The 10,126-nt window shown below is 49.0% G+C and overlaps 1 protein-coding gene across 1 annotated transcript in view; it reads left to right on the top strand.

The window, feature by feature from the left end:
- The first annotated feature begins 316 nt into the window (after positions 1-316).
- LOC103675079 (nuclear RNA export factor 2) overlaps positions 317-10,126 on the top strand; it is an 11,730-nt gene continuing 1,920 nt past the window's right edge. The window contains exons 1-18 of the mRNA XM_040619816.1: positions 317-489; positions 722-875; positions 1,178-1,261; positions 1,376-1,480; positions 1,597-1,677; positions 1,798-1,867; positions 2,015-2,103; positions 2,224-2,331; positions 2,509-2,618; positions 4,283-4,319; positions 4,706-4,774; positions 4,861-4,916; positions 5,056-5,163; positions 5,284-5,342; positions 5,452-5,567; positions 5,660-5,702; positions 6,276-6,348; positions 6,907-7,089. Of these exons, the coding sequence (XP_040475750.1) occupies positions 455-489; positions 722-875; positions 1,178-1,261; positions 1,376-1,480; positions 1,597-1,677; positions 1,798-1,867; positions 2,015-2,103; positions 2,224-2,331; positions 2,509-2,618; positions 4,283-4,319; positions 4,706-4,774; positions 4,861-4,916; positions 5,056-5,163; positions 5,284-5,342; positions 5,452-5,567; positions 5,660-5,702; positions 6,276-6,348; positions 6,907-7,089 (1,580 nt within the window). The 5' untranslated portion in view covers positions 317-454. The remainder of the gene's footprint in view (positions 490-721; positions 876-1,177; positions 1,262-1,375; positions 1,481-1,596; positions 1,678-1,797; positions 1,868-2,014; positions 2,104-2,223; positions 2,332-2,508; positions 2,619-4,282; positions 4,320-4,705; positions 4,775-4,860; positions 4,917-5,055; positions 5,164-5,283; positions 5,343-5,451; positions 5,568-5,659; positions 5,703-6,275; positions 6,349-6,906; positions 7,090-10,126) is intronic.

Genomic DNA, 10,126 nt, shown 5'->3' on the forward strand with positions numbered 1-10,126 from the left:
ATCTAATCCATGGATGCACACATCTCTGTTTTTTATAAATCCTGCTTCATTCTTTAAAAGGTTCAATACAATTTCCTCCTCCTCCTCCTCCTCCCCCAGGATTCCTCCCCTGATCGTGCCATCTGTCAAATAAGGCTCTCGTATCTGGACAAGCAGAGGAGTTTCCTTTCCGGGGTTTGGGGGACTGGACCCTCAGGGCAGGTTGACACTTTGCTTGCCCTACCATGGTGTTAGCCTAAGATGTGGTACACGGTAAGTGGACCACTGATGTGCCTTCAAACTTGTATTTTTGTTTCCCTTTTGAGAATACAATGATGGTGGTAGCTCACCTCAAGGAAGAAAGAAAGTTTGGAGTTCTTTCCGAGGTAATTTTGGCAAGAGGAGCCCTCCTTATGAACGTGGTGGATATGAGCCTCAGCGTTCACACCTCCAGGAGGATGATGGAAATGTGTTGATGAGGGATGTCCAGGAGGAGCCCCAAGTAAGACAGTAAGTGACTGGGCAGACTGTTTTGCATGTAGCAGCCCCTGGGACGGTGCGAGTCTTTCACGCTCCCTGGTCTTCTTTTTCTTCTCTCACTGGAAAACCGAAGAATGCCGGAAGTGGAATAATGGTTAAGCAATCCTAACTGTACTCCTGGTGACAGAGAGGTGAGGGTGTATAGAAGAAGACTTTCTTAGCATTTATGGCCACCCTCCTCCTCTCCACTTCCCCTTCACAGCGCTCCCTATAGCACGCGGCGCGACAAGAGGAGAGTGAAATGGCAAAATGAAGGCCATATGCATATTACCGTGTGGAGAGCTGGAAAAAATCTGAAGAGAGAAATGGGGGAGAACACACAAGATGGAACCCCAGGGAGCTGGTTCAAGATCACCGTGAGTGTCTTGGCAAGGCCTGCATTAGATAGAATACCCTGGAACCTTGTGAAAAAGGAAGACCACATTAAACAACCTTACGTCAATTATTTGGAGGAGAGCTTTCCAATGGAGATTTGTTTCCATTGGAGGGTCTAGGAAATCCATATTTGGCACAAAAATAAGAAGTAATGCCAGTGCTCCCTTCTTTCGAACCCCTCTAAAGCTCAGTAGAGGGTCAGACAAGAATGCTGTTGGGTCTGTTTTCCAGCTTTAAGTCTATGTTATCTCTCCTTACTCCCATCCCTTCTTTTCACCTTTAGATTCCCTGTGGGAGAAAGTATGACAAGACATGGCTAATGAGTTCAATCCAGAGCCTTTGCAGTGTCCCCTTCACTCCAGTGGATGTAAGAGAGGATGGTGAAGCCAGATGAGTGGGCACAGGGAAGTGGGGGCGGGGGGAGCCCACTGAGCAGGAAGACTCTATCCTCCAAAATTATTGTTGCCTCCCCCGCCTGCAGTTTCACTACGTGAAAAACCAGGCTCGGTTCTTTGTCCGGGATGTTGACACTGCCTCTGCATTGAAGGATGTCAGCTACAAGATTTGTGACGAGGAGAACCGAAAGGTATGTGTTGAGGGCATTACCTCTACCTGGTCCCAGGGCAGGAGGACAGGGCAGGGGCTGGTTGTCTTCTTTAGAATGAGAGTTCCTGGTGCTTACCCCACCTCTCCTTCCTGCAGATATCTATCTTTGTCAATCCCTCTACTGTACCCTACTCTGTGCGGTATAAGTTGGAACCAGAACAAATGGAGCAGTTAAAGGTAATGCAGGCTCAAAGCCCACTGTGTGCCCACACCCAGACCCACCTCTTCTTCCTCCAGCCCCTGGTTTCCCTATCCCCACCAGCGCCTCTCGGTGGCTCTCTCCACCTCTCTCTGCAGCTGACCATGAACAAACGCTATGACGTCTCCCAGCAAGCTCTTGACCTCCAGAGTCTCCGCTTTGACCCAGGTACACTTGACAGCAGTAATTCTAGGGCAGGTGAGGGCATAGGGATCTGCCTGGGAGGGAGACTGACGGTTGGTGACATGGGGAGGCTTTGGTGCTGGCCCTGGACCCCTCTCAGCCTTCTGATTGCTTCCTCTCGGCTTCCTGAAGACTTGGTGGGCCATGATATAGATTTAATCCTGAATCGAAGAAACTGCATGGCTGCCACTCTGCAGATCATTGAGGAGAATTACCCCGAGGTGAGGCCTTAGGCCCAGTGCTGTTATTAATGGTAGGGGGTGGAACTCATGGGGTGGAGGACAGATTTGTCTCTGAGGTCCTAGACAGTAACTGTCACTCTAACTCTTCTTCACCAACAGCTGTTGTCCTTGAACTTGAGCAACAACAAACTGTACAGGCTGGATGGCCTGTCTGACATTATAGAGATGGTCCCCACAGTCAAGATCCTGAACCTCTCCAAAAATGAGGTGAGAAGAGGGAGCCAGATCAGAGTTGGGGTTGACAGTGGGTGGTAGTGCTCATCAGAGTGATGACAGGAGGCAGGAGAAGGTACCTGTGTGGAAAGGTGGGGGCTAGGGGTGCAGGGGCCTGTGTGTCTCTCTTTCCCTGGGACCCCTTGCCAGTTTCTTCCCCATATTTCTTAGCTGCACTTGGTGTGGGAGTTAAACAAGATGAAAGGGCTGGATCTTGAAGAGCTTTGGCTAGAAGGGAACCCCTTGTGTGACACCTTTCCAGACCAGCCCACCTACATAAGGTCAGTGTGAATCCCTGTCACCCTTCCTGGGGACCTTTGGGCCCTGGGAGCCTGAACTGTCCCTGAGAATGCATGTATGCAGGAAGGCTGCAAGCCGGGTCCTCTGGAATGGCCATAAGGCCCCACCTTCTCCTCTCTCCGTGTCCCTCACCTGCAAGGAGTTTCCTTTCTCTGAACTGCTCACCTGTTCTCTTGGTCTGGGGTCTGTGTTCCACCTCTCTGCAGTCAGTGTTCTTTAGCATGCCCTCCAAGAGTGTGCTCCAGGAAGCAGGGCTCCTCCTCCTCCCCAGGACCAGGGCTGAGCAGCCTTGAGCCAGATGCTGGTGCCCTGGACTGAGAAGGGTCCTCCAGCCCAGGGCCTCATGCTGAGACAGGCTTTCCTACTCCCTGCTGAGATGGGGCTTCCCTCCCTTGTTCTGAGAGGGAACCCCCTTCCTTTGCTCCAAAAGGGTTTCTCTTCTAATCTCAGGCTGTCATGGTGGCTTTCCTGCCCCATGCTGAGGGCCAAAGCCATGAATGGCTGCCATCATGATGACATCCATTACTCTGACCCGCTGCCAGGAGTGGGGCCCTCCTTGGGAGAAACCAGGGTTCCCTGAGTCAAGAGGCCAGAAGTGCGTGACTGCCAGTGAGCAGAGGGCTTCCTGAGGCAGGAATGGAAGGCAGAGGGCAGAGGTGCTTGAGAGGACAGAAGGACAGGCCTCTCAGAGGCACATTTCCCTCCCTTCCCTCCACACATCACATCATCCCGATTGGTCCTTCAGAGGAGCCCTGGGTAGCCCAGCACAGGTATGATTCCTCAGGCTAGGAACTGACTGAGACAGGCACAGGTGCACTGGGGCCATCAGGAGGGAAGGCGGTGATCATAAGAGGGGGCCACAGACTCTCAGCCCCATGCTGACCTGGGGCCTGACCTGGTACTCCCTCTGGGGTAGGTCTCCTGCCCCCGTGGCTGCCTCGTTTCCCACGCCCGGCTCAGACTGAGCTCACACAGTTGACAAAGGTTCAACCAGCATGCAATGGGCCCCCAGCCCAACACCTGCATGTTTTCCATTCCTACCTTGGGTGCCAGGGCCAGCCAGAGCAGATGAAGGAAAGGACTGCAGCCGGGGAGCCATTTCCCCCCTTCTTCTCTCTTCCTCCTCATCCCCACCACCATGGTAGAGCTTCTTTCCCTTCCTTTTGCTTTGCCTTCTCTTCCTCCTTTGTCTCTGGTTCCCCTATGTCTCCCCCGCTTCTCCCCTCCTACCTTCACTCCTTCTTCTGTCTTCATCCCCCCTCCCTCTCCCTCCCTGCCTCCTGGGCCTTGCCTCACTCACCTCCCTGCCCCAGCATCTTGGGCCATCCCTGAGGGGTTATCATGGTCCTGCACCATGCTGGACCCCTAGTGAGGTAGCAGAGCCCTGGGCTCCCACTCCATTCCCTCTTCTCTCTGGAGTCTTCAGTGGGGACTTGGAGGAAGGAAGGGAGGCAGGAAGGGGAAGGCAGTCCTGGAGACTGGGCTCTAAATAGTGCTTCTCGTAGCACTGAAGAAGGGAGTCAGGGCAGTTCAGGTGGGAGCTACCCAGTGGAAAGGAGAGGGAGGGAAGGGAGGGAAAGGGAAGGAGAGAGGCTTTGCAACCCTGTCCTATAAGTCACTTCTTTCTATTTTGGGTTTTGGACAGTGCCATCAGGGATTGTTTTCCTAAGTTGTTACGCCTGGTAAGTACCTACATTCATCATTGTCTCTTACTAACACTGATCACCTCCACACCTGCCCTCAAGCCCTTTGGGTCTTGCCTAGATTACATGTTTGTGTCAGACCTTATCCATTTTAGGGGACCAGGACTCCTGAAAAAGACACGAATATGCTCTCTGGAAAAATGTCAACACACACACACACACACACACACACACACGCTGCATATAATAGTATAAATACTTTCAGGAACTCATGATGAAGACACCCACTCAAATCTTGTCCATGTGATTTCCAGTGCCCTTTCATACTTAACCTCTGACCCTCACCCTCTTTTGGGCTCATCTTTACCCCTGATCATCCAGGGCCACCTCCCTGGTCTCCACTGCTGACTTCTTCCCTTCTCCAGGATGGCCAGGAGTTATCACCGCCAGTTATCATGGATACTGACACACCCTGCTTGATAAAGCCCTGCAAGGTGAGGGAAAATTGATCAAACAGCATTTGGGGTATTACAAAGGAGGCTTTATCAGCCACATAGTCTCAAATGTCTTTTGATTCCAGGAAAGCTACAAAGGATCTGATGCACTGAAGAGTCTAGTCCTGCAATTCCTGCAGCAGTAAGTACTCCTGGGAATCTGGGGAAGGGGATGGCTAGGATGGGCGAGGCCACCCAAGCTCAGGACTGCTGACTGGATCTTGAAATCGCATTTGGGGTCCAGACCACAGAGACAGACTGTCCTCATTACTGTCCCACAGGTACTATATGATCTACGATTCTGGAGACCGTCAGGGTCTCCTCGGTGCCTACCACGATGAGGCCTGCTTCTCCCTGGCCATTCCCTTCAACCCCGGGGAGCCAGCCGCGTGAGTAGCAAAGCTCAGACTCTGTTCCTGGGCCCTGTGGCTCCCCAGTGGACACAGGGCAGCTCCTGGAAACACCCCCACTGGCCAGACCAACACCTTCTGTTCCTCTTTCTCTGCCAGAAGCAGCTTGTGCGAGTACTTCAAGGAAAGCAGGAATATGAAGAAGCCCAAGGACCCCTGTGCGTGTGTGATGGAGAAGACTGGGCAGGGAAAGGGGGTGTGCAGGGGTATTATAGGGCCCAGGGTGTGGCAACCCCCGACCTTCGCTTGCTTCTCCTCTCCCCATAGCCCTGCGTGTTCAGCCGCTGAAGCATACAAAATGTGACATCGTGCGCTCCCTCTGTGTGCTGCCCGGAACTCAGCATGACTTCAGCTCCTTCTTGGTGGACATGTGGTTCCAGACGGTGAGCACCTGCTTCCTCCCAAGGGCAGCCCCAGAAAGCCACAGGTGGGTAGGAAGTTTAAGTGACTTAGCACCCGGGCCCTTCCCTTTCAGGAGAAGATGCTCTGCTTCTCTGTCAACGGGGTGTTCAAGGAAGGTGAGTGTGCATAGAGCCCCTCCCCAGATGCCCTACTGCTCCCTCCCCACTGGCTGGGCTCCCTCTCAGAACTGTCCCAGCTTCCCTGATCCCTTTCCTTCTCTTCCTATTCCCTCTTTGTTCTCCTGCCTCCATGCTGTCCCCAAACCATCCTGGTCTGGACCGGGTCTATGCCTGTCTGCCCCAAACAGCTTGGGCAATAGGGACACTGTCTGTGGAATTTCATGGCTGTCATCCCAGATCTTATTCTGAGAACCACTTGGGGTGGTTACTTAACCTCTAAGTTCCCTCGTTTGCAAAATGGGGCTAATAATACCCACCTCTCGGGCAGCTGTGAAAAATGCATCGAATGAACTTGTGAAGTGGTTGTCACAGCTCCTGTCACATAGTAGAGGCCCTGTCACTGGGAGCAGACTGTTTCTACTGTTGCCATCCCCATACCAGACACCCCGACTCCCAGTGAACAACTGTCCCCTCCAGCATGAGTATCAAGTCAGACCCTGACTGGGGAACACTGTGTGGGCATGTGAAGCATGTGTGACCCTAAGGGGGTATTGTTGTTTGTTGTTGAAGTGGAGGGAAAGTCTCAGGGTTCTGTTCGTGCCTTCACCCGGACCTTCATCGCCACCCCTGCCAGCAATTCCAGGTGAGTGCTACATTGTAGGTGGGAATGCTCATCCCAGCCTGGGCTCAGGGGTGTGGGAGCATGGTGGTGAAGACATCTTGGTTTTCTCAGTATTGTGGAAAGCCAACAGGTAGCTCCAAGGAGCAGTCTGGTCTGGTGGTTAAGAGCATGGGCTCTGGAGTTAGAGCACTGGGTTCTCTTCTTGACCCCAGCACTCTCTGGGTGTGTGTGATCTTGGTTAAGTCATGTGACCTCTCTGTGACTCATTGTCTTCCTTCAAAAAATGGGGATTAGACCGTCCATTCCTTTGGGCTATTGTAAGGGATGAATGTGGGTGTAAAATCATCCCTGGGTTGCAGGTTAAGTACACATCTAGTGAGGTTGGTAGACAGTCCCTGCAAAGGTGGGCTCTGTGGGAGGGGTGGAGGCACCAGCCCAGGAATCTGGGTATGGGGGGGGGCAGGCACAGTAGGGGTATGGAAGGAATCTGGTTCCCGAATGGCAGTGGGAGCAGGATCATTGTTGGGGATGTGGAGTTGTACATTCATCCACTTGTCTGAGGGCCCATTTTCCCTTCAGTCTATGCATCGTGAATGATGAGCTGTTTGTGAGAGATGCCACCCCCAATGAGACTCGGAGTGCATTCTCCAACCAAGAGCCTACACTGACCTCCAGCACCATGCCCACCCTCTCTCAGGAGCAGCAGGAAATGGTGCATGCTTTTTCCACTCAGTCTGGGATGAAACTCGAGTGGTCTCAGAAGTGAGTGCTGGGTATGCATGGGAAGAAGGGTGAGTTGGGACAGCGACTTGGGTGGAGTAGGAGTGTGAATCAAAGAACCTCGCAGGGAATTTGGAAAAGTAACATTTTGGATAGTTCGCTTCCAAAAAGGAAGGAAAGAAAGAAAGAAAGAAAGAAAGAAAGAAAGAAAGAAAGAAAGCCAGCCCATGGAAAAGGTATCATACTATTATATATGTGAAGGATTAAAAAAATAGTATAATGCTCAATGACATTGTCTTATATATAGAAAATCCGAAAGATTCCACCAAAAAGCTACTAGAACTAATAAACTCAGCAGGGTTACAGGATAAAAGACCAACGTACAAAACTCATTTGCATTTCTATGTGCTTGCAATGAGCAGTCCAAAAATGAAATTAAGAAAACAAGCCCATTTACAATAGCATCAAAGTAGTAAAATATTTGGGAACAAATGTAACAAAAGAAGCACAAATCTTATACTCTGAAATCCATAACACATTGTTGAAAAAAATTAAATAAATGGAAAGACACCCCATTTCCATGGGGTGGAATATTGCTAAATGGCTTAATATTGTTAAGATGGCAGTAGAGCAATCTACAGATTCAACACAATCCCTGTCAAAATCCTGCTCTGCAAAAATTGACAAGGTTATCCTAAACTTCATATGTAAGTGCACCAAAACAGTCTCGAAAGAAAAGAACAAAGTTAGAGGACTCACGCTTCCTAATTTCAAAACTTGCTACAAAGGTACAGTAATCAGGACTATGTGGTGCTGGCATACAGGCAGTGCATGAATCAAGAGAGTAGAACTGAGAGTCCACAAATAAACCCTCACATTTACAGTCAATTGATTGTCAATGAGAGTGCTGAAAAAAAAAATCTGTTGGAAAGAAAAAAATGGTCTTTTCGGCAAATGGTACTGGGACAACTGGATATCCACATGCAAAACAATGAATTTTGACCCTTCCAAGTGTGTAGGAATTCTTCTTTCTTCGTTCTATTATTGATTTCTGACATGGTCCATTATGGTCAGAGAATGTGCTCCGTGCAGATTTCAATTCTTTTAAAATTTGCTGAAGTTTGACGGTCCAGGAGATGATCTAGCTTGATGAATATTAAAGGAAAAACTCAAATATTAAAAGGAGGGATAACGGCCCATGGTCAATGTATGGTGTATGGGGGCATCAGAGTCATTTTTTGAGAACTGACATTACTTCAGAAATAACGTTGTCAAGGGGAAGTTAAAAGCGAGCCGCTAACAGCTACGGAACTCAGACCGACCAGCAAGCTGGGTGCCTAAACAGGGCAGAGGCCTCCCTCATCAAGGTGATTCAGTCAGGAGCAATCTCAAGCATAGCCTTGTTTTGGGAATCTCACAGGAGAGTGGGCATCAGATTAAACAGCCAGAGAGACCACAGCACACATGTGTGTGCACGCACACACGCATATCCACTTACTGGAAGGGTTCATCTCGGCACGATCCCTGCCTCACCGGCTGCTCTGCCAAAATCAAAGGCAACAACAGGAGCGCCGGAAATCAGCTGGTGCCTCTCACCCAGGCTGCCTGGGTTCCCCTGCCCTCCATGGTATTAACGGATCCTCCGCGAAGAAACGGCTCGGAGTATCCTTTATGACATCATGTGTGTTCACATGGCTACTTCCTGTGTCAGTCTGGAATTCTGCCTACATCATTGCTATGCCGTGAGTACATGGCAATGGCATCCCTGCTGTGGTAGGGAAAGAACAGGGTGAGAAGTAAACCAACACTTGCCCAGCAGCAACCAACATTTGCTCAGTGTTGGGCAGACTCACTAGAGTTCTTTTGACCTCCTCACAGAAATCTGATGACAATTGTATCCACAGGTCCTTTTCAGATCACGAATCTCAGGCTCACAGGGCATTAGGTAATGCTCCCCAGGATTTCTCAGCCAAGCCAGTGGCCGAACAGAAACTGTGTCCTCACCTATTGGTCTGCCTCCACATCCTAAGTGTTCCTCCAGCTAGTGTGCTGGTTCTCCTTTAATGGTGGACTTTCAGGTCTCAAGGACAGATTTCTGTGAGCAGACCAGGGGTGATGTTTTGTGAGCAGGAGTTAGTCACTCCTGCTTGGGCGGATCCAGGTGCCTTGGACAAATTGGAGATAATCGGTCTTGAAGTAGATGGAGAAATCTGTTTGGACCACAGCGTTTGCAGATTAGGAGTCACTTTGAGCTCGCCGTGTCTGGCATATAATGGGGCCTAATTAGTATTTGTTAAATGAATGTAGGCAATGTAGATCTGGGGTCAACAAAGCCACTTTTGAGAATCCATACCTCTCAACCATTTCTACCCACATCCATTTATTCCAGAAAAAAAAAAAAAACCCAGCTGGGCTGTAGAACTGTTTCATAATCTGCTTGTAAAACTAGCATGTGTTGAATTTGTCTTTTGGAAAATTAGTATTTTTCACTAGTGTACAGTTAGAAGTGGAATTAATTAGTCATCATCCATCTATTCAAACTCTCAACAAAGTAGTTATATCGGGGACATATAGGACAACCCCACAGCTTATACCATACTCAATGGTGAAAAGTTGAAAGCTTTTCCTCCAAGATCAGGAGCAAGAGAAAAATGATCACTCTTGCCACTTTTATCCAACATAGAATTGGAATCCTGGAGAGAACAACTAGACAAGAAAAAGAAATAAACAGCATCAAACTGGAAAGGAATAAATAAAAATGTCACTACTTGCAGATTATTTGATATTTTATATTTAAAAAACCCTAGAGATTTCACTAAAAAACTGTTAAAATTAATAAACAAATTCAGTAAAGTTGCAGGACACTAAATCATCATGAAAATATTATTTCTATAAACTGAAATCAAACTATGACAAAGAGAAATTAAGAAGACAATCCCATTTACAACTGAATCAAAAAGACTAAAACACCTAGAAATAAATTTAACCAAGGAAGTAAAAGACTGGTACACCAAAAACTATAAGATATTTATGAGAGAAGTTCCAAGAAGTTGCAGATAAATAAAAAGATATTCCATGC

Source organism: Ursus maritimus (genome assembly GCF_017311325.1).
Source record: "Ursus maritimus isolate PB19 chromosome X unlocalized genomic scaffold, ASM1731132v1 scaffold_X1, whole genome shotgun sequence".
In the NCBI taxonomy this organism is placed as follows: Eukaryota; Metazoa; Chordata; class Mammalia; order Carnivora; family Ursidae; genus Ursus; species Ursus maritimus.